Genomic DNA, 24,554 nt, shown 5'->3' on the forward strand with positions numbered 1-24,554 from the left:
ATATTCTTTTTCATTATAAGTTGCTACAAGATATTGAATATACCTCTCTGTGCTATAAAGTAGAAACTTGTTGTTTATTTTATATATAGTACTTAGTATCTGCAAATCTTGAACTCCCAATTGATCCCTTCTCACCCCCTTCCCCTGCTGGTAACCATAAGTTTGCTTTCTATATCTGTGAGTCTGTTTCTGTTTTGTAAATAAGTTCATTTGTGTCTCTTTTTCAGAGTCCACCTGTAAGTGATATCATATGGTATTTTTTTTCTCTTTCTGGCTTACTCCACTCAGAATGACAATCTCTAGGTCCACACATGTTGCTGCAAATGGCATTATTTCATTCTTTTTTGTGGCTGAGTTGTATTCTATTATATATATATATACACACACACACACACATATACATATATACACACCACAACTTCTTTATCCAGTCGTCTATCAATGGACATTTGGGTTGTTTCCATGTCTTGGCTATTGTAAATAGTGCTGCTGTGAACATTGGGGTGCATGTGTCCTTTTGAATTAGAGTTCACCAGGATCAGTTCTGATCCCAGCAATAAACTTATGGAATGCATATTGAGTGTAAGATATGAGTATTAAACTGAACTCCTATGCCCAGTATTTCTGAAAAGCCTTTCTTATCTCCTGGCTTCCTCTTGCATGGGTGATGTGGCCTCATTTGAACCCAGTTTTATGCTGTGTCTGCTCCTGTCTCCAGGGCCACACTCCTGGTCTGGAACTATCCCTCCACCAGACATCACTACAAACTCATGCCCACCTGGACCCCATGCTTGCGCCACCTTGATGTAGCTTCTTCTTCCCTCCACTTCCTTCCTGCTTGGAATTTTGTTTTATGCCTGTGTGACACAGGAAACACATATTAAAATGATGTACTGGCCATACCTGCCTTCCTGCCCACCAGAGAGAATGAGTGCCTTGTGTGCTCAGCTCACTAGAGGGTCTCTGTTGAAATAAGCAGGGCGATTGGCAGTGAGGAGAACTGAAGTGCTGAGAGGAGACTGAACTTTTCCATCCACCACAGAATAAGGAAGAAAATTTTATTAGAAGATTGAAGAAGAGAGGATGTAGAGATGGATGAGTGCTAAGCTGTAGAACTTTTGAGGGAAAACTTAAAGAATATTTAAAAGGGTTTCCTAGGTAATGTGTGATGTAATCTCATTGCTTCCTTAAGAAACACTCGGTAAGTGCTGGATTTGTGGGAGACTGGATGCATGGACTCCGCAGGTGGCCTTCGAGTACGGGCAAGATGACCCCAAAGAGCCCGAGTAGTTTCAGATGGTGAGAGTGAGGAACAGGCGAAGGGAGGGTGCAAAGTAGGCTTTGCGTTTTTTTTTTTTTTAACCTTTTTTGGGGGGGGTTGGTGGTAGTAATTAGGTTTATTTATTTAAAATGCTGGTACTGAGGATTGAACCCAGGATCTTGTCCATGCTTAGCGTGCACTCTACCATTAAGCTATATCCTCCCTCCAAAGTAGTGTTTGAATAGCAGGTCTCTCATTAGGGGTATTTGTTCAGTACTCAGGGATTCTGAGGAAGGGTTGCACAAAAAAGCTACATCTCAGAGAATTCCAAGATGAAGAGAAAGGAAAGCATCTGTCTGCCTGTTTCATCCTGGTTCCCTTTCCCTTGGCCAACGTTCACCCTACATGAAGCTAAAGCTTCTGAACTCCCAGGCGGCATCATCTGGCCACTCTGTGACCATTCAGGAAATTAATTTCACACCTTGTGGTGTGGCCATTTCCTTCAAGCCTGGAAGTGGGGAGTGACTCACGTGGTGGAGACAAAAAGAAAGAACACAAGGGCAATAGAAGGACAGCTGAGAAGGCAAAAAACATTTGTCTCTGTAACTGAGGAAAACTCGTATTTAAATCTTGCTCCAAATTGTGACTCATGCCCTCCTACCCCTCCGCCCCAGGAGAGGAACTGCTCCTGGAGGTACGGCAGTACCAGGTCAGTGTGTGCAGTGGACAGAGCAAGCTCCTATTCCAACTCCCTGCTCCAAAAATCCATTTAATATATTGTCTTTGGAAAGAGGACATAGCAGATATTAAACTGATAAGAACAGATACTACACTTGATCCTAGCCCAAAGGCTGCAAAGCGATATGAATCATGTTTTTAAGTGCATGGTTAATAAATGTGTGAACTTAAGTGTTTTCATAAAGACATATGGAGAACTCTTTGAAAGAGTAGGGCGTCGTCTCCTAATGCTAATTGATAATGCCTGCGAAATCTTATCTTTAGACTTCCAGATTGTAACCGTAGCACCCCCGTCTCACCAGGAAGCAGCTTCTACCATTTGGTTTAAAAAAACAAAATCAAATTATTTAATTATCTAAGTAATACATACATATATTTTACTAGTTTAAAAAAAATTTAAGTTCCAGGTGAAGGGAGTTGCATTACTGTTAACACCTTGCTTTTTTCTGCCCTTTCTTAACTCTGCCTTGAACTGAAAGAGGGCATGATTTAATTGGCAGATTTGGGGGGAAATAAAATGGACACGCTCAGCTCATTCCCATCCACTTTCCTCTTTGAAATCCAGCCAGCGTGAGGTCGGCGCCAGGAGCAGGCTGACTCTCCTACCCACAGCGAGGCAAGTCTACTTTGGATCAGATCGAGTTGCTGGATCTCATCCTGAGGCTTGCTTGTTGGGAAACTCTCCTGACTCCCATAGTAAACTGAGCCCCGCAACCCAGCTTTCTCAGGAATTAAGTTATCATTTGCTTTTCTTCTCTTATTCCTCTATCTCATTTCTTAATTTGTTTTGAACTCATAAAAGAAGGAACAGTGCTTTTTATCGGGTGCCCCTTCAACGTTCCCATTTTTGATGCATTGGCCGGAAAACTGACATGTAACAAATAAGGAGAAAAGGCAGAGAGGAGCAAATGGAGACACACGGAGTGATCAAGGTTTGCAGCGTGGTAGGGATTGGCCTTGACCCTGGGCTCTTTTTCTTGAATATGCAGGACATTTTGATCTTGGCAGTTTGTATAGGCTTATATTGGACCAGGTAGCTTTTTATGGTGGCGCAGTTGGCTGTTAAGAGCTGTGGCTGGGGAAAAAGACCTTGGAAAAGCCACTCAGAGGCTGTAAGAGGACCTTGGCATGGGCACAGGGGCCAGGAGCTGAAGAGGCCTTAATAAGCAGTTACAGCTGAGGCAAGGATTCAATTATAAGGAGAAAGAAACAGTCTTTTCATATACTGTCCTTTTAGATATTAAAGGAGTGGGAAAATATTTGCTGTTTTTAAAACTGTGGGGCCCTGGGCTCTCTCTGGACCACAGAGCGTTAGTGAGAGTTTAGTTTTCAGTGCACAAGTGCGAGGCCTAGGTGGGTAACATAAACAAACAATCCTACTTTAAATTCCTCTTTTATGTTGTTTTGAACCATCTTCAAGGGCAAAAGAGGGCGGGATAGATGGACTAAGTTTGAATTTGTGTGGCTCAAGAATTACTCCCTCTCCTTGTCCTCAAGGCTGCTGGAAACTGGTTATTTATATATGGTGGAGAAATGCTCCCCAGTGATGGTTTTCTTAGGTCTGAGGAATTCCACAGGAACAGGTAGTGGGCAGAGCCATCTCAGTGCAGGAAGGAAAATGCTTCCTGGCTGTTGTGGGAGCTCTGTCACTAGACAGAAGTCACCTTCATGGCAGTGCTGCGGTGCAGACACCTGAGGTTCAAAAAGGAAGTAAAAATGAAAAGGTTTTGTATATCTGCGTGGGAAAGAACAGCTCCTCAAATAAAATCTGACAACTGAGTGTGTTGCCACTGCACGTCTCTGAACTTTGCAAGAACACAATGTCTTGCTCAGATGTCTTGCTGGAGAGAGGAGACAGCCAAACTTTAAAGAATGCCACCGTGAAAGAGAGATAAGAAATCCAACAGATGATAAAACTTCCATCTGAGACAACAGAGTTAATAGCGCAAGAAGATTAGGGCTTTGAAATAAGTATGACTTGTATCATCAAAGGAATGTGAAAGCTTAACACACATTATAAATAAGAATAAACTAGAGATTGTGGAATTTCAATTGATTGTTGAAGTAATTAAAATGCTAAATTAATTTGTTGAAGAACAAATTAATGAACTGGGAGACAGAGCTAAAAAATTCTCCCAGAGCAGAGCCTAAATGGGAGAGATGGGATGTATGAAAGAAAAATCAAAAGGTGTGGAAGATAGGTCCAGAATTCTAACTTTAATAAGAGTTCCAGAAAGAGAGAATACACAGTAAAGAAGAAAGGCAGAACGTTTTAAATATATCATTCAGAGAAAGCTGTGTCCTCAGATCGAAAGGTCCCTACAAAATCTCCACAAATAGTGTGGAGTTTGTGAATAGAAAAGATAAAGAGAAAAATGTTTTAATTTTCCAGGGAAGACAAATAGAATGCCTACAAAGGAAGGAGCATCAGATTAACATCAGACTTCTCATTGGCAACACTGTTTTAAAATATCAGTGCAATGTTATCTTCATAGTTTTAAGAGACAGTAATTTTTAATCTAGGAGTCTTTTAGGACCAATCAAACAGAAGAAAAAGATGGGGGAACTTTTCCTACCAGACTTCCACCTTTAATATGAAGTCATTAAATCAGTGTGATATTAGTGCATGGATGGACAAACGAACAATTAGGAACAGAACAGAGACCTCAGAAACAGCCCCATCCATCTATGAAAACATGATTTGTATAAAACTGACACTTGAGATCTATAGGGAAAGAATGAACTATTCTATCAGTGATGCTGGCAGATGATGCCCATTATACATATTTAGGATTCCTAACTCATATCATGTAACAAAAATGAATTCCAGATAAGGACCCAATGTGAAAAATAATTTTTAGAAGAAAAAATTGGAAATATTTTTTATGGTCTTGCCTTTTAGGGCAAAAGGAAGTCAAAAACCCAAACCAAAAAGGAAAAGAATTGATAATTTCAACATTAAAATTAAAAAAAAAGATACAAATGTCTGCTTATTTAAAGACATCATAAAAATGGAATGTAACAAGAAGTTATAATCTGAAAGAAGATACTTGTAACATATGAAATATTACACAAAGATTAGTATCCAGATTACATGAAGAACTCCTAAAATCAATAAAATACAAATAACCCATTAGAAAAAAAAATACAAAAAATAAAAAATTCACAGAAAAGAAAAACCAAATGAGAAATAACAGTATGGTGAACCTTGCTACGAATATAAAAACCCAAAGAAAAACAAAGTGATTCAATGTTTTAGCCAGTTGGCAAATAAATAAATAAATAAATGTGAAGATACCATTCATTGGCGAGAACGTGGAGCCATAGGACTTATTATGTACCCCTGGAAGGAATGTATATTGGTATGTCCACTTTGGAGAACAGTCTGGTAATGTTTAGAAGTTATGAATGCACATAATCTAGGGCCAACGATTCCGCTTGGAGGTCAATACTTTAGAGAAACTCCTGCCATAGTAAGTCTTGGATGAGAATGTTCCGAGCAGCATAGTATAAAAGCACAAAAATTACAAACATACGTCAGTAGGAAAATGAGCAGTTAAACTGGATTCTATTAACAAAGAGACCCCTACAAAAGAATCTGATTCGATTACGATTAACTTGAGCTACACATTTCATATAGCAATGGCTTTTGCAAATGTATTGAATGAAAAAAGCAAGTTGCTGAAAAGAGATATTCAGTAAGATATCGTTTATACAAAGTATAAAAGAGGCAAAAGAGTATTATATATGATTCAGGGTACATGCGTAGTACTTAAAGCATAATCAAATGCATGGAATGATGAGCACCAAATGTAGCATGGTGTTTACCACTAGCTGGAAAAGAGGAGTATGTGATCGCTAAGAAAACGGACCAAGATAAGTCACTATAGAGAATTTGAATCAGATAACTGAAATCTTGAACATGTATGCAAACATACATGCATATATGCTTGTATCAGCAAGAAGAGAAAGAGCATTCTTTTCAAATACACATAAAACATTCATGAAAACAGCATGTTTCTCAAACTGTATACCGTGGGTGACTGAGTGGGACCAAGGATAGGCCAGAGGCTTTTGGGGACTGTGGCCCGACTCCCACTGGCATCCTTATCTGGGTATCTAAGTTCCTTTTAGTTTACCCCAATTAGAGGCACAAATATAGTTTTCTGTATGTACCACAGCACCAAAAATTTTGGGGAGCAGGTACCTGAGAGTGAAAAAGTGCTCAACAGATTTCAGGCCACCAGCAATGATTATAAAATAATACAATTAGAAACTGAGGCTAAAAAGAACCATCCCCAAAGCTCTCTACGTACATATATATTTATTTATTTTTTAAATTAATTTACTTATAATGGAGGTAGTGGGGATTGAAGCCAGGACCTCTTGCATTCTAAGCACTCTTTCTACCCCTGAGCTATACCCTTCCCCCACCGCCCCCATACTTAACAATTAAAAATAAGAAGAGACATTTAAATAATTTTGTCAAAGTATAAGTTGCAAATTATTTAGAATTGAACAAAAGCCCGTGGAATGCGATGAAAGAAGAAAATCTGTAGCTTTAAATGTGCTTTTTAGAAAACAAGAAAGACTGAAAATAAATGCCTAGGCTTTTAACCCAAGAAGCTAAACAAAACAAAACAAAACAAAGCCAAAGAAAGTACAAGGAAAAAATAATAAAGATAAAATGGGAAACTAATGAGGGTACATGCTTGCAGTCTATATTTTTATTAGCTAAACATGGCAAGCCTAAAATTAAGGAAAAATAGAAAAGAAGAATAGGTTCTTGACAAGAACAAGCAATTAGATAAACTTTTGGGAAGTTTAGTCAAGAGAAAGGAAAAGATAAAATTAACATTGGGATAAAAAAGAGACATAATACTCACAAAGAGGAAATTTCGAAGACTATAATATATAATGTATACCAATATATTTAACAAAATAAACAATCATTGAAGACTACCTAAATTAAAAAAATTGAATCCATAAGAAGCAGAAAACCTGACCAGACCCACAACTGCAAAAGAAATGGACTGGTTGTCAAAGAAATACCTAGCAAAAATAAAAAACTGAAAAAAGAAAAAAAAAAAAGAACAAAAACAACAACAACAACAACAACAACAACAACAACAACAAAAAAACAAAGAAAAGAAATACCTACAAAAAAGGTACATGGCCCAAATATTGTACAATCAGTTCCCCCAAGTAGTCAAGGAGCAGATGTGTCCCATCCGATTCAAGCCTTTCCAGAGCACAGAATGAAGTGGAAATCTATCTGATTCATTTTATAAACCCAACTTAACTCTGATACCATCCAGGACAAGGACAGCACAAGAAAAGGAACAGGCCCAATCCCAAATGGAGCAGGGAAGAATCAGTCACTCAGTAAGTAGATTTAATGTAGATGTATTCTGAAAAAGTAGTGCATCCTGAGTGATTAGAATTTATTTTAGAATGCGAGAATGATCTAAATGAAAATGTGACTAATTTACTACATTAACAGATTCATTCAATAAATGCTTACTGAGCCTCTATTACATGCAAGGCACAGTTCTGGGAACTGGCAAAACAGCAGTAAACCAACAGCCTTTTTTTTGTTTTTTGTTTAAATCCATTTTGTTTATGAAAACACTGTTGTACAAATCATTATTCTGTAATTCTTCCATCTGGGTAAGAAAATAATTACTTAAGTAATAGTATTTCCTAAACTAAAAATGAGCAATAATTAAAAATTAATTTTGAGAAGAGATTGAAAAAAATCATCTCTAGTTCAATAGCAAGTCTGACTGAAAGCTGAGTCGGCCCAGAAGCACACCTGCTCTGTCAGGGTAAAGGGATCGTGGAGTTAAAAAGTACGTGGGAGGACAGAAGGAGGCAAACATTTGGATGGATGGGTATTTCTTATAGGCCAGGGGAAAACCTTTGGTTGGAAGGAATCTGGGGTGGTCCATACATGCTTTCTGGAGGAGCAGGAGGAAGCAGTCCCCGTTGGACTGAATGACACAAAGGACCATGACTTAAAGAATGAGGCATGTGATGATTAATTTTATGTGTCAAACTGGCTAGGCTCTGGCTAGGCTCTGGTGAGCATATAATGAGGCTCAAGGTCTACTGGAGGTCAAGTCTTCTGCCTTCTTAGATTTAGCTGGTTCTAACCAGTTCTGGTGGCCTCCTTTTTTTTCTCTTCTGAAGGTTTCCTGTAAAACACTTCCCCATAGCTTATGTTCACTCAAGGAAGCTGGGGGTTAGTGTAGGAGGCTAATAGTCATGGTAATATTTCTACTAGGAACAATTTCCCAAAATTTATTTTGACTATCACTCCTCATACCATTCACAGATATTAATTAAGTTCACATTAAGAACCTGGATGAGTCTATTATTATTATCAGAAGACACAGAAAGGCAAAAGCCGTATTGATAGATTATTTGATTACATGATGTCAGGACTACAAAACACCATGGGTAAAATTAAAAGACAAACAATTTAATGGAAGTAAATATTTGCTGCATACATAGCAAGAATTAGTTCCTACATCATAGTAAACCTTCTGTATATGGATAAGAAAAAAAAGGCAACCCAATAAAAATATGGGCAAAGGAGATAATGAGAAGATATCTGTATAGGAGGATATGAGGGGGAAATGACAAAACAAAAATCACCGTGAATATATGAAAAATGCTCAAATTTACTTATAATCAAGGAAGTGCATTTTAAAATGGCAGCATAAAATTTCATAGTATGGACGTAACAGAGTTTAACCATTTTCTGACTGGTGAAAATTTAGATTTTTTTAACTTATTACATACAATGCTCAGTGAACATCTCTGTCTTTGCTTCTTACATCTATGCTTTTGAGATATTAAATCTTGTAAACTTAAACCTTGAGTATGACAGCAAACATCTTGGTATCTGAGCCCCAAATAGAAGTTGCAAATTATGTGAATGTACTCTGAAACTTACCAGCAGAATGTACTTTGTGTTTTATTCTTAATCATGTGCTTAATCTAATACACTTAGGGACTACTGGAACCTTTTCTGGTCAGATTAATTCAAACAGTCAGAAATTGTTCTCTTTCCTTGAAATAAAGCTGATTGAAGGATTACACTGTCTGAATAGCTGTTGGATTCAGAAACTCCTTTACAAAGACTTACTTTATTTTTAGCTTTAAAAAATATCCGTGATTTCTTTTGGATTAAAGGTCTAAACATGCATGTTCCACCAGAGCCTTACTTTTTCATTCATCATAGCTATAGCTTGTTTGTTGCTCATATAAATGTAAGTTATGTTCCAGGGAGAAGAAGTTGCTGACCCTCTGCCTGGGAGGGAGAGAAAATATTTATCAGATTCAAAATAAGTGTGTCTTTTGTTCCAGCAATTCCAATTTTAGGAATCTCTCCTACAGAAATACTCACCAAAAGTAAACACACATACACATACTCACACGCGAGGATGTTCACTGCACCATTGTTTGTACTAAACAATTCAATTGAAAATACGATAAATGTCCATCAATAAAGGAATAGTTAAACAAATCATGACTTGTCCATACGATGAGCAACAGCTACGTGTATCACCTTGGAAAAGTGTCTGTAGAAGAGAGGGTCCTGGCAGGAAATGGAACTGACCCCAGATGGTTCAAATGAAGAGATTTTAAGGAAGGGTTTACTTACAGAGGTTGGGCAGTGTTAAACAAATTACGCCATCTGGGCGTACCCACAGACTAGCAGTAGTGGAAAGCTATTACCAGTCCTAGGGCTTAAGGTACAAGGTACAAGGGAGAGAACATAAACGATGGGACTCCAGAGAGATTTGGAACCATAGAGGCAGGGCCAACCAGTGAAACTATAGCCAATGAGAGATTCAGCTGTAGTCATCCCTTGGTATCCATGGGAGACTGGTTTCAGGACCCCCTATGGATATCAAAATCTGTGGATGCTTGACCCCATATAGTTGGCCCTCTGTATCCATGGGGATGTGGAACCTGCAGATGTGGAGGGCTGACTGTACTGCAAAAGACAGAGCTGAAGTGAGGGAAAGCAGGGAAGGAATACTGTGACTTCATTCCTCCTGCTCTGATCTCCCGTGGGTATCTCCCACTGGCTGGACCCATTCAGAAGCATCTGGTAAGGGCGCCTGAGTGAGGAGGTACATAGGAGTCAACCTGCTGGGGTACAGAGCAGGCAGAGGAAAAGGGCCAAAAATAATCTACGGGGATATTGAATGATTAGCACAACATTTGTGTTATATTTTTTAAGTGCGAAAAAAGCAGTATAGCCATATATACAATATGCTATTTTTGTAAAAGAAAATCACAACCACATATTTATATTGTAAACATTATGGAAGAACACATAGCAAACTATAAACTTTTGTTTTTGAGCTGTCACTGATTTTGCACATTTTTTTAAAATTCATTTTTTTGTTTTTGTTTTTTTTCAGGGTAGGGGTAATTAGGTTTATTCATGTTTTTAATGGAGGTACTGGGGATCGAACCTGGGACCTCGTGCATGCCAAGCACACACTCTACCTCTGAGCTATACCCTCCCCCTCCAACCTATGAACTTTAATATTACTTCTAAGGGATGAAAACAGCTGGAGAGGGAAAACTTTCTAACTCCTACGTTTTTATATTATACGAATCTATGACAAGAAATATTACTTCTGTGGTTAGAAAAATAAAGATAAGCTATATTTTCCATGAAAAGAAAGCACTGTTATGCCTAAGATGAAGATGGTAGGAGAAGCCTTTAAATGGTTATTAAACAGTTAATTCACTTAAGGGCATTGCATAAACACCTCCAAAAATCTATTTTTTTCATGTTAAAGTAAAAGAGTAAATCTTATATGCTGTCGTGTTGGTTAGTGTTCTCTGTTGCAAAGATCAGAAAGCAAGATCCTTCAAAGAATAAAAGGGGAGTTAAAAAAAAATAAGGATGTGGGATGGCTCAAGGAACAGAAAGATGGCAAGAAATAAAAATGAAGACTTTCTGTTTGCTTCTCAGGTCCTTGTCTCTTTATTTTTCTCAGCAAACTTTCTCTGCTCTTTGGGCATATAACGGGAAAAATGTAGCTTCTACACAGATCTTGAGTTCCATATTTCAGTTCCAGCCACTGAAAAGACTAACTTAACTCTGTCTAGGTCCAAATTTCAAAATCCTAGGAGAAAGACTGGCCAAGTTTCATTCAGATATCCACCTCTGGCCCAATAGGCTACAGTCAGTAAAGCAGGGTCATGTAACACGATACGGACACAGATCCTGGAATCCTCTGGATGGAGATAAAAAACTACTTTTACATCAAGAGTGAGGCGTATGTTCCCAAGTTATCTACTACAGTTACAAAAGGGGCAAGAATGTTAAAAAATTGATCAGCTAAAAATCACTTTTGAACTGCCCCATAGCTGGGGAAAAAAAAAGGTATTTCGGAGAGAGCCACAGACAGGCAATACTAACACAATGATGAAAAACAAAATCAGCTGGTAAACTGAATAATATACTATCAGCATAATAAAGTACAAATGAACTATTTAAAAGCCTACAGGACATCAGAAATTACAAATAGTCACTGGTTTGGTACCAGTAACTTACATTTGTACCCAAATTTCTAGGTCTCAAAAGGATTCCACATTCATTTATAATTTAATCAAGAAAACTCTGTAATGGCAATTGAGGTTCAGAGAAGTTAAGTGATTTCCCTAAAGTTACACAGGAACCGCAGACTCAGGATTCAAGCCCCATATTTTCACTGTATACAGAGAGGTCTATCTTATAAGATATGCTTCCCCTCTTTTTCAAAGGTGGTTTAAACTTTTTTTAGCATAGAAAGTAAAAGCAGAAATAATTTTTATAGTAATAAATTCGTAGGGGAAAAAGTGGATTACAAAAAGTTATTTTCTCATCTAATTCAAAAGCAAATGATTTGAAAGGCCACTGAAGGAACTTTTTTTTTTTTTTTTTAATAAAGCAAGTAACTAGAACAAGAACAATCCATTTTCAGGGTGTTGGAAGATACGATCCACCCTTGCTTCACTATAATGTTTAATGTGAAATGACTAAATTCTTTTATGAAAAATAGGAATTAAGCAAAGTTAAAAAACAATATCTAACATTCTCTGATCTACAAGAGACATGCTGAAAATGAAACTATTCAAGTATCTGAGAGCTGAAGGAACTCTTAAGATTTATTATGCCTCTGTACCTACAGAACCAGCAGGTGTTATAATCAGGAGGCAATGATTGCTGTATATGTCTGAGAACTTGAGAGATAATGACTGAGCCTGGGAAAGGAAGACACAAAGGCAATAGTTTCGCGGTGTCCTGGGAGATAAGAGAATCTTTATGGCTACCGGAGGGATGTGGACTCAGCTGCAGTCCTTCTGGCACCAGAGGAAAAGGCATGTGGTAAAGAAGTTATGCTGTAATAGGGCCCATGGGGCAAACGCTTCTCTATAAATGAGGTAATGTATGTTTCACCCACACGATCCCAGGTGTGCTGTGCAGGTGTGCACACCTGTGGAGGAGGAAGTGCAACAAACTTAAACTGGCTTTAGTTGATCACGTTAGGGAGACGGGGGCAATTTGAGAGCTCCCGGTGTCAGATCTGTCCAGAAGAATAAGAAAACAAGATTACAGTTTTTTTTTTTCTGGAAAAAGGCAATTAAGACAGATTCTTCCTTTAAACATAAGAATCCTATGATGAAACAGCGATTTTCAAGATTATATTATATTGAATTAAAAACAGGTAATTGATAAGTAAAACAGAGTTTCCAGAAGTAGCTGTAAACAACAGTAACAAATCAGTGTAAGACAAAGACAGCAATAACAAATCTATAGAAAAGCATGTTACTGTTTTATAAAGTGATCAGTCTGGACAAGAATTAGCTTCAGAGGGGTTGGGTATAGCTCTGTGGTAGAGCACATGCTTAGCATGAATGAGGTCCTGGGTTCGATCCCCAGTACCTCCATTAAAAAAAATAAAATAGCTTAACTCACACCATGCAGTATAATAAACCCCAGGTGGGTCAAATTAGATTTAAAATTTTGTGGATTTCTTTCTTCCTTTCTTTTTTTATTCCCCCAAGCGTCAGTTTCCCCCTCCCTAATACACCAACCCTATCCTCATTTCCTAGTGTGAAATTTCTTCTGTCTGACCATATGTAGTGTTGGCAGGAGGGTGAAGTTCAGTTACCATCTTCTATTTGAAAGCTGAAGGTGATTGACCCTTCTTTTATCTACCCAGTAAAGCCAGGGGATGAGCATCTGACTTAAGCTCAGACAATCCAGTGATCACTCCTAGGACTTTGGTTCTTAAGCTGATGCAGTGAGAAGAACAGCGGTTGGTCAATGGCACCCAGACAGACCATTCCAGCCACAAAACAGCTGCTGAACTTCCAGCTCTGGTTTTCCAGAGCTCCTTGGTCCTGCCCTACTCTCAAGCATGTTCCCTTAGATTCTCAGCAGTCGTTTGTTTATACTAGCCAGAGTGAGATTTTCTCTATCCATATGGAGACTGCAAGTTCAAAGAAATAACTGATGGAGGAAAAGACTATATGAGATCATTGGTGGTGTCACAGTTCATCCTGAGATATCTCCTTTACAAGGAAAACACTGTGGTAGATGGTCCGATGGTTTGCATTTCTCCCTCTTGCCTCCCCCTAAAGGAGTACACTTCTCTAGCTCAGTGATGTTGCACATGACTTGACTGACCCCTAGAGTGTAAGAGGATGTGATGGGTACCATGTCTGAGCTGAAGCTTTGAGAATGATTTGTCAGTTTTGCTTCCAAAATATATATTTTACTTCATCCACTCCATTCTTCTACCAGTGCTGTCCAAACCCATGATAATCTCGTTCACCTACTTCAAAGCCTTCTAACGCATCTCCTGGCTTTTAGCTGGGTGCCTCTGAAACTCACCCTTCACACAGCTGTCAGTGATGTCAGATCTAACCTTGCAAGACCACAGATTAAAAGCCTCTGATGGTTCATCCTCCCCCGCACGGCATCTGAGAGCCATCCCGATTTACCTCCTATGTACCCCTTCAGCGTCACACCTGGATGGCACCTGGAACACCGCACCATGTCTTTGTCCACTCTGTTCCCTTAGCCTGCCCTCCTCTCCCTCCTAACTTTTGTCTGGATAATCACTTCTGTTCGGCTCTCAAGGCTCAGCTCAATGTCAGTGCTTCCAGAAAGTCACCCCCAGGGCTTCGTAGGCATGCACTTTTCCTGGGCTCCATTGGTGCACACACTTCCAGTACTTCCCACACAGAGTTGAAATGATTTGTTCTGTGCGTTTCTCTCCAGTGGACTGCCTCCATCCTGGAGGGCAGATATGGTGTCTTACTCAGCTTTTTTATCCTCAGAATCCATCATGATGGCTGGCATACAGTAGTTATTCGATCCATGATCGTGGAGCTGACAGAAACCCAATAAATTAACCCTGAATATAAGGAAACTTTGAGTTGCCTCATAGCCTGCAGCAGGGATCCTTACAAAGCTGATGGCATAAACTGGTTCTTCTGGAAAGCAGTATAACATGTAGCAAAAACTATGACCATGTTCATTCTCCTTCACTTGGTGTTTTCCTGTTTGTGAATGCTCCCCAAAGAAATAATCCAAAGGGGGAAAATTTACACAGATGTTCTTGGCAACTCCAGTTAAAATAGGGGAAGAAAAAAAAACTGGAAGCAATCCAAGTGTCTAATAGGGAAATGACTAAGCAAACAATGGGATTATTACATAGCTATTAAAAAAGACAGAGGTGAGGACTATGTCAACATAGAGAAGTGTGTATCTGCAGGACCGTTAAGTGGAAAAAAGAACACAGACCAGTGTTTAAACACTAGTGGTTAAGGATGTGGGTGTACATTAACGAAGATCAGAGGCCAATTTGGAGAAATGAAAATGGCTGGAATTCAGTGTTTGCTGGGTCTTTCCTTTCCTGTGCAAGTTCCATGAGTTTATGACAGTAAAAGCTGAACATCAGGCAACATGGATAGCCTGAAAGTCCTCACAGAATAAGGGCTCTCAGTTACCTACCAGCTTGTAATTCCATGCTAAATTCTCAACAAATTATTATAAAAATAATGACATTTCTCCAAGAGAACAAAACACTTTTCTTTAATTCAACAAGCAATTTTGAGAACTTAACTATCTGCTATGCTTATGAAATTTACCAAAAAATATGGTAAAGCGTCCCAGGTGGGTATGTTATTATTTTAACTTACTTTTGTTTATTTGGATGACTGTATATATTGGGACCTAGTACAAAGGAAAGTCTGAAAGACCTTTGGCCTAAACCTCACGTTCACAAATTGTCTCAGTTTTATACTTTCTATGTTGTCTCCGAAAGGTGGTCTATGTACAGTCGCCGAGGAAAAACTGCTAAGGATTAAAAAGAAAAAGTCATCATCACATCACTTTAAACTTGTGTCACATTGTCAATGTAGTGCACTCTTTTATAAATCCAGTGGTTATCTTGTGAATAAGAGTTATTGACAATGTAAGACATATTACACTCTCATTAAAAGAAATAAACCACAATTATTTATATCTTCTTTTAGAATTTCTTCATTTTTAAAAATTCACTGAGACCCTCAAAAAATGGAGGTGACCCTGTCTTCTCTAGACCTCTGGGAGACCCTAAGCATAATTATCACTTTACCTTTAAAATGTGATCATTTTAACTAAGCTAATGGGTTGTTCATAATCTCATTATATAGACACCTAACGTACAAACTGCTATCTCCTAGCTGGACTGTTTCTGTTGCCCTGTAACCAGTGGTCAGAAAATTCCCAGCTTCTACAGCAGTGGTTCACAGCCCTTTCTGCAGGTCAGAGTCAACCTATGTTTTTCCAGACCGCACTCCACTCCTCCTGACCTAGGCTCTCCAGGGCTGAAGTCTAGAGATTCCTATACTTAAAAAGCTTTCTTCTTCTTCTCTTTCCTGCACTGTATTTCCCTATGGTTCCAGGACTACGAATTCAAGTTAGCACTGTGGTTTAGTTGCATCATGGGTTTAACAGATCTGAAGGATAGCCTGAGGGTCAACCAACATTTTTAATATAGCCTCTCTGAGGTGATGTGCTACAAGTCCCCCAAAAAACAATTCAGAAAAGAAGTCTGAGGATGCAGTCCACAGATTTTGGGGAGAACTGCCTATGAAACACTTTGGATCAAAATACCTCCAATTAGACCTCAAATTTCTTACTGTGCTTAAATGTATAAAAGTAAATAAACACTGAATCAAAAATGTTACATTCAAGTGTCTGTTCCTTTTTTTTCCTTTTAACTCTATTTTTTACAAATTGAAGTATAGTTGATTTACAACATTGTGTTAGTTTCAGGTGTACAGCATAGTGATTCAGTTACATACACATAGTTTGTTCCGATTCTTTTCTATTATAGGTCATTACAATATATTGAATATAGTTTCCTGTGCTATACAGTAGGGCCTTGTTGTTTATCTATTTTTATATAGTAATTTGAATCTGCTAATCCCAAACTTTTAATTTATTCCTCCCCCACCCTCTTTCCCCTTTGGTAATCATAAGTTTGTTTTCTATGTCTGTGAGTCTGTTTCTGTTTGGTAAACAAGTTCATTTGTATTATTTTTTAGATTCCACATATGTTATATTGTATAATATTTGTCTTTCTCTGACTTACTTCACTTAGTATGATAATCTCTAGTTCCATTCATGTTGCTGCAAATGACATTATTTCATTCTTTTTTTATGACTGAGTGGTGTTCCATTGTATATATATACCATATCCTCTTTATCTATTCATCTGTTGATGGTCATGTCAATCTTATAAATGATGTGAAGTACCAGGTTTTTACAGGCAGTAAAACTTCAACAAGCCCAAACTATCAAATGATTGGATTCTTTTTCCCTCATGAAAACACAAATCTGAAGAAAATGAGTCTACCACACAGAGAAAAACAAATTCCAGGATGTGGGCTGAGGTCAGTACACATGCTGTGCATTCTCCTGCACCTTCTCCTCTTCATCCTAGTTCTGTAGCATGATTACTGATGCTCTGGAGATGAGTCTCTCTGCATCGCAGCAAAATGCACCATCCATGACATAAAGGTTTACTCGTGTTCATCTAAACCGAAAACACATAAGAAAATGTCCAGGGAAGTTGGAGGAGCATATAAGAACCAAAGAATCAGGGTACATTGTCTCACTCCCCATGCTGCCCCAATTTACCTGACCTTACATCCCCTTTGGAATGATTATGTCTATGGGGTCAAAGGAAACCACTTTCCTACAGGTAGATACTGAAGGCATCTGACTAAGGGTTATGTTTATATTCTGAGGAGATGTAACCAGGATATTTGGAAAAGGAACAAATTCAAAATTAAGTTCAAAAGGACCATGATTTTGAGTAGCAGAAAATGGCATTGTGTTGCTCAGTACAAAGCCTAGTTATAGAGGTGGAGGGTTTAATTGATACAGCTGTTGAGGCTTTTCAGCTGCATCAGAGAGTTGAGGCAATAATTACCGACGTGAAAAACCGCTCCAGCCTTCCTGATTCGAAGGTGAGAGTCTTGGAAGAAGGATGATGTATCTGGGACCCTGTAGGAGGAGGCTTCCAGGCTGAACTGTTGCCACCAATCTGAATGCCCCAAGAAAGCACCCACGGATGCTTTTCCTTTGATTTTCCTCCCCTGAATGATCCAGAAAATTGCCCTTCAGCCCATGCTTCACTAACGTGGGACAGAATGCGCTCATGTAACTATTGCCTGGGCTACAGCCGCTGCTTCAGATGAAAACCCAGGAAGCCGAATCCCCGCTGCCACTGAAAGTTTATAATTAGCTCCTTGTGCAGCCTGACCCCACTGGTTTTTCTGACGCATTTGGCTCAAAATGCGTGCCCTTTCTGAGACCTCCAATATCTTCCCCGCAGCTGGAGATGCCACAAGCTGCACGCAGCACTTCCTGTGGGTGTGGCCTCGCATTCTTCAGGCTGCAAGCTGAATGAATCACGTGTTTCAACCACTCGCAGATTCACAGGGCTTTTTAAAATGCAGGGGTAGATCAGGAGTGGGCTCTCTCAGACATAAGAGGGTCCCCTCCCTCCTTTTTCTTTTTAAAAAATGATTTTGTAACGGTGGCCTCTCCAGAAACTCTAATTCGTCGGCCTGGGTGCATTTGATGTCCTCCCAGATAACGTCATCAGCTATTCTCAGGAGAGGAAAGGCAGGGTATGCCCCCTGGGACAATGACAACACTTGTTTCAAGTTGGGGAAGAGCCTGTGGTTCTTTTCCTGCGTTTGGGGGAAAGCGAGCACACAATGTTCATTTCCTAAATACGGGATGTGCTGCGAGGCTGGCGGGTCATTTTCCACCATGTCATATCCTTCTGGATGAAGGCAGCAGGGGCCAGGACAGGAAACGGCAAATTCTCAGAATGAGACCAGGCTTTCCCAGGGCGGTCATTGGCTCTCTGTTACTATAAAGTCTGCTCATACAGAAACAGCCTCAGATTTTTTCTTTCCTGGAGATAGCCAGAGTGAATGGTAAGTGGGGAGGCCAGAGGGAGACTATCTGAGAAATAGCCATTGGATTTGTAATACAGGGGTTATATCCTTGGTCTATTATATATTTTGAGTGACTTTGTCTCATTTTGCTGAAAGGTGTCTTTATCTGGAAAATTGTCAGTGGTGGGTGGAATTATGGAGGCATGCAAATAAAATTAAGACCTAGGAGTCAGGAGACCAAGATTCTAGACTAGGCTCTATGAAAAAGTAGCTGCCTCTAGAACATGTGTATGTTTCAATTTCCTCATCTTCCAGATGAGAATAATGATGTCTGCCCTGATATCTCTCAGTAGTGAAATGTCCTATTTCTATGGCTTCTTTGCCACTTTCAAGAAGTTACTGACAATGAAAAGTAAGGTGACTATGAAGGGGGGGATTTCTGGCAACTAGGAAGGATGTATTTTTATCAGGATGTACAGTTCTCTCTGTTAGTCATCTTCAACTGGCTTCAATTCAACTTGGTACAGGTAGCCCTCAGTGAGTTGTTAAACAGAAATTTTGGCCACTTCTTAAACTTTATTCAACCATGACTCATTTTTAAAAGATGCTTTCCTGATAAAGGGACATGATGGTATTAACTGAATATAATTCATTTTAATTAGCAGTCATCAGAGAGTGAGATTTCTGAACACATTATGAGCTCTAGTTAGAAGAAATGAGGAAAACCACATCATAGGCTTGATTCTAAGATAAGAGCAGGGAAGAGAAACAGGCAGAAGAGCTGCTTCAGGTGAGCATCTAACGTAGAAAGATGTTTCTTACTAATGACAGTTTGACTTTTGAGTTTTGGGTGACTGAATGTTTTTCATTCATCAGAGACAAAAACAAAAACAAAAACAAAAAAACAAAAACTGTTACTGCAAGGCTCTTAGGATCCAAATCTTCACATAGGGGAAGGTCTGTATAAACAGGTACAACCGACCACTTGCAAAGTACTACCTTTCTAACAGAGCAGGGGCCTCGGTATTGAAGTAGACTTCTAATACCACCCCGCCCTTATTTAAAAGATAAGAAAGCCAGTCCATCCTTGGCGTTCCCTGGGAGAAAAGCGGACAACAGCATTACTCCTATTGCCCTATGCACATTTAAGGTCCTGGGAACTTGGGGGACTTGTCCCAGATTACAGAACGGGTCTTTGAGAACTTGACACATGACTCACTGGAAAATGACCCGTTTCCCCTTGCGTGGCAGTAGCTGTTGTGTTTTGACTCCGGGCTAACCGCGTGTGGTGTCCCCGCAGGCCATGGAGGGGTCGGCGGCCCGGGAGCTGCAGGGCGCGGACGCGCTGCGCCGCTTCCAGGGGTTGCTGCTGGACCGCCGCGGCCGGCTGCATGGGCAGCTGCTGCGCCTGCGCGAGGTGGCCCGGCGCCTGGAGCGTCTCCGCCGGCGCTCCCTGGTGGCCAACGTGGCCGGCAGCTCCCTGAGCGCGGCGGGCGCTGTGGCCGCCATCGTGGGACTCTCGCTCAGCCCGGTCACCCTGGGGGTCTCGCTGCTGGCGTCGGCCGTGGGGCTGGGGGTGGCCACCGCCGGAGGGGCCATCACCATCACGTCTGATCTCTCCCTGATCTTCTGCAACTCCCGGGAGCTGCGACGGGTGCAGGAGATCACGGCCACCTGCCAGGACCAGATGCGGGAGATCCTGAGCTGCCTCGACTTCTTCTGCCGCGGGCAGGGCCGCGGGGACCGCCAGCTGCTGCAGTGCGGGAGGAACGCCTCCATTGCGCTGTACAACTCTGTCTACTTCATCGTCTTCTTCGGTTCCCGCGGCTTCCTCATCCCCAGGCGGGCTGAGGGGGCCACCAAAGTTAGCCAGGCCGTGCTGAAGGCCAAGATTCAGAAACTGGCCGAGAGCCTGGAGTCCTGCACCGGGGCCCTGGACGAGCTCAGTGAGCAGCTGGAGTCCAGAGTCCAGCTCTGCACGAAGAGCAGCCGTGGCCACGACCTCAAGATCTCAGCTGACTAGCCCGCGGGGCTGTTTTTCTGAGAACATCTTTTCTCCCTAAAGACCGAGGCCAGAAACCAACCCCTCTGGGATGCTCCAGATTTGTAACTCCATCACAAAAACACCAAGTTGGGTTAGGACCTGAACGCAAAGGACGGGAAAAACTGTTCTTGAAGGGGGGGGGGGAGGTTGGTGGGGGCATGTCCTTCCATGTCCTTTCCCATCACTGCAACATCCTGCCTGGGGCTGAGCGCTGGGGACTTTTTACTTGCCTGATCTTGGTGGAATATGTGACCTGAAAAAAAAATTGTTGTGGCGTCCCTGCCCCTGCCACCGCCCCAGTGGTTTGAGCCCAGGCTGGAGAGGGTACAGACATGGCCACCCTCTGAAGTCATCAAAATGCCTGTGAGAGGAGACACTAGCTTTAAACCCTCTCTGCCAGAGTTTCTGAGTACAGAGAACTCCAGAGTCTAGAGCAAATCAGACCCTCTCTGAACTGTGTAGGAGGGTTCAGGATGCAGCAGGGGCACCCTCCCCGTGACACCTGTCCCCTCTCCTCTCAGGGTGCCCACTCACAGATCCAGCCTGGGGATGGAGTGGACCTTCCTGGATGGCTTCGTACTCCAGACCTCCAGGTACTCTGAGAGGGGAGATGAACTAAACGGTCATTTAAGTCCTGTCCCCTTGTGGGAAGAAACTGAGGCCAAGGAAGAGGAAGCGACTGCTTCATTTACTTACATCATAGTGCAGAGAGGCAGCAATGGCTTTTAAGTTAGTCCTGGGTTTATTCTCCCTGAGACTTGGCTTCCTGATCTGTAAGATGGATGCTAAAATCTCACCCTGTTGGGAGTTATTAAGTGAGATAAAGTGCCAAGCACCAAGTCTGGATCACCAAGTGTGGCCCCTGGGCTGGCAACATTAACATTACCTGGAAACTTGTTAGAAAGGCAGATTCTTAGACTCAACTCTAGACTTGAGGAGTCAGAAACTCTGGAGGTGGGGACTGGCAACCTGTGTTTAAACAGCCCTCAGGGTGATTTGATGTCTGCTAAGATTTGAAAACCACTGCAATAGGTGTTAGTTTCTGAGCCCCTAATGAGCTTTCACGAAGTCTGTAGCCTCTTTAGGGGCTCCACGGTCTTCAGAGTCACTCACAGAAGGTCAGGGACAGACTGTGTCCCAGAAGTAAAAGAATGTGCGTGGGAGCCGGCTTTGTCAGTGCATCCTGGTGCAATTTCCCCCCAGGCGAACTAAGGGCTGTAACACAATCAACCCTTTAGAGGGCAGTGTTAGCCACTCGTTGTAGACACCGGTACAGAAAGGAATGTGAACTTAATGGAATCTGACCTTTATATTATCTTCTCTAAAAACCTCCAGACCGTGTTTTTTTTTTTTTCTTCTTAATTTATTTTAACTTTATTTAATTTCTTTTTATTATTTGCATTTAATTTTATTTAACCACAACATTAGGGGGAAAAAAAGTAGGGAATAGCAAGTTTCTGAACGGGGGACTACTGAGGTTCTTGTCGGGAGATGAAGTTGAGTTTGCCTTTCTAAGATGGGGCCTTAGCTGAAAACAGCATTGCTTTCCTTCAACAAGACTCTCTCCTTCAGAGGGGAGTTTTTTTTTCCCCACAGTGTTTTAAATGATCCTTTTAAGTAAATGTGGGAAGTTCTGGATAGAGAGACCAGGAGCTGAATTTAAGCTTATAAATGGAGGTGTGACTTAGTGAATATTGAAATGATACAAGCATATTTATCCTGAATGTACTTTGCCAGCAGGTATCACTTGATCTGAAAAGCCTTCCCTATTTAGTTTGGGGGAGGGGGACCCAATTAGAGGCATATGAAGGAAGTACTTAGATTTTGGAAGCCTGATGTCTGGTGAAATTGGGTCTTATGGACAATAGACAAACTAGCTTTTATTATGGTGGTGATGTCTTATATTTTCACTCTGGGAGCTATAAGAAATCTGTAAGCTGTCTCTAAGAAAATACTTCCAATTTCTTCAATTTCCATTCCTACAACTGTACTGTTGAAAAATATGTTGAAAAGTCTTTGGGACCATACACACAAAAACTTGGCTTTATTATTTAATTATTTAATATGCTTTAAATTTACTCAGTTGACCCCCATGCTTCCCAATGATGGCAGTGTGTCTGAGGAAGTGGAATTTCAGTGCTGGGGAGATGGATTGGTGTTTCTGTATTTTTTTTTCCTATAAACTGCAATTGATCTGTATCCTGATTTATTTTAAAGTTGGTACTTTTTTTTTTTAAATGGTATCATTTCCTAGATTACCTTGCACACGTGCTAGCGTTTTAGATCGCCAGAATGTACTTCACATGGTTGTTTATATAATGGTAAAAAGGTACAGTCACTCCCTAACTCCATCTTTTATTAGTGCTTAAGTGTGAATTAATTTCCAATGCCTGAGCTGTGCCCTAGAAATAAACCGGGCACTTTTGGAAGCAGCAGCAGTAAACATTTCCTATCAGTAGGGTATTTTGAGTGTATCAAAATCTTACACTGCTGAAGCTATAATTTCAGTGACCCACTTTACATCTAAAGAAGGATGTCTACTTTGGAACAGTACTTTGCACATTATGGGAGCTCAGTAAATGCAATTGAATAATTTAGTGAATTGCTTAGCTATATTAATAGGAATTCGTTAATAATGACAGATCATCCATCTTCTTATGTGTCTGTTAAAAAGATGGATGCCTCTCCCCAGATTTAAGTCAAGTTCAGTTAAATGGATCCTAGAGGCAAGTATTTTATTTACTTCTTTTGTGGGAATGTGAACAAGGCTTTTCCTTCAGGCCTTCATTCTATAAACAAAGAGATTGAAATGTTATGTTGTAAAGGGAAGAAGAGAAAGGAGTATTTAGATGACAAGTGTACTTCAGAAAAATATCTGAGTTTGAAAAATAAATATGTTTATACTAAAGGTTTAAGTGCTTCTGTCGGCTTCTGGGGTTTTCAATCATTTGGATTGTTTCCTTTCACAGTAAAGGAGATTCATTTGGTTCTGCATGTCAGGGATTCAATGAAACTAGATTCTACTCTTAAAAAAAATAATCCTTAGCAAACATTCTGATTCTAATCTCTTCGATGCATTTGTGCTCAGGCACCTGTCATTTCCAATGTGGTAAATGTCAAAGTCAAAAGTATTTACCGGGAGAGAAAAAGAGAGAGAAGAGTGGTGTAGGAGCCACTCCAGATCAGATACGTCAAACAATTTGTCAACTTGATATAGTTCTCACTCAATGCCTTGGTGTGAAAAGAAAGTAGATGGAATTGAGACATTGAGATAAAGGCATTGTGCAGAGATAAATGGGGATACAGTTAAATGCAGCAATTTTTGAATTCCACATTTTTTTCCCTCACTGCAGCAAAATCAGTCCTTTCCTTTTATTGAATTAAATTGCCCATTCCTCACACTTCTTGATCTTCCCTGTAATTAAATCCCTAATCTCATGTTAGCCTGTGTATAAATTAGTGACTTTGAAAAAGAGCAGAGATTTAATCATTTTTACTTAGAATATTCAGCATCAAACAGCATAAAACCATTTTTAAAAAGTAATCTACTCATATTCGGGAATTCTGTTACTGTCTAGAAATCAGACACCCAACAGTTCAAATCTTTGAACATAACAACCTGGGAAATAACTGAAAGGAATCCTAGAATCAGCCAAATTAGTCTTCATAAAACCCAAATGCTAGAAGCAGAAAGGGATGGGGAGGGGCAGCATTTATATTACAAAGGCAAAACTTTTCCAGAAATCTCCAGGGGACTTCACCTTGCGAGTCAGTGATCTTGCCCATGCCAGGCAGGCTGAGAAATGTAGAACTTTTAGCTAGGAACTAGCTGTTCCCAATATACCTAGGATTCTCTTTGTAAAGACCAAAAGGAGGGTGGACATTGGGTAGTGGGGCCAGCAATCCAAACAAAGGCCCGATAGTGGTTGCTGCAGTCGGTTGAGAACTATTGCCCTGGAGGTGATCTCACTGTCAGAGTGCCAGCCTTGGAGTCTCCACTCTGGAAACATCCCTGAATCTGGG

The 24,554-nt window shown here is 40.5% G+C and overlaps 1 protein-coding gene and 1 non-coding gene across 2 annotated transcripts in view; one reads left to right on the forward strand and one right to left on the reverse strand.

The window, feature by feature from the left end:
* Positions 1-23,439, forward strand: part of APOLD1 (apolipoprotein L domain containing 1) — a 39,331-nt gene extending 15,892 nt beyond the window's left edge. Inside the window, exon 2 of the mRNA XM_010946446.3 lies at positions 19,788-23,439. Within this exon, the coding sequence (XP_010944748.1) occupies positions 19,788-20,510 (723 nt within the window). The 3' untranslated portion in view covers positions 20,511-23,439. The remainder of the gene's footprint in view (positions 1-19,787) is intronic.
* LOC123614476 (U2 spliceosomal RNA) lies at positions 1,934-2,124 on the reverse strand. Its single transcript, XR_006721887.1, has one exon. It is a non-coding gene; the product is annotated as a U2 spliceosomal RNA (small nuclear RNA).
* Positions 23,440-24,554: the final 1,115 nt, after the last annotated feature.

This window comes from Camelus bactrianus, chromosome 34 (assembly GCF_048773025.1).
Source record: "Camelus bactrianus isolate YW-2024 breed Bactrian camel chromosome 34, ASM4877302v1, whole genome shotgun sequence".
In the NCBI taxonomy this organism is placed as follows: domain Eukaryota; kingdom Metazoa; phylum Chordata; class Mammalia; order Artiodactyla; family Camelidae; genus Camelus; species Camelus bactrianus.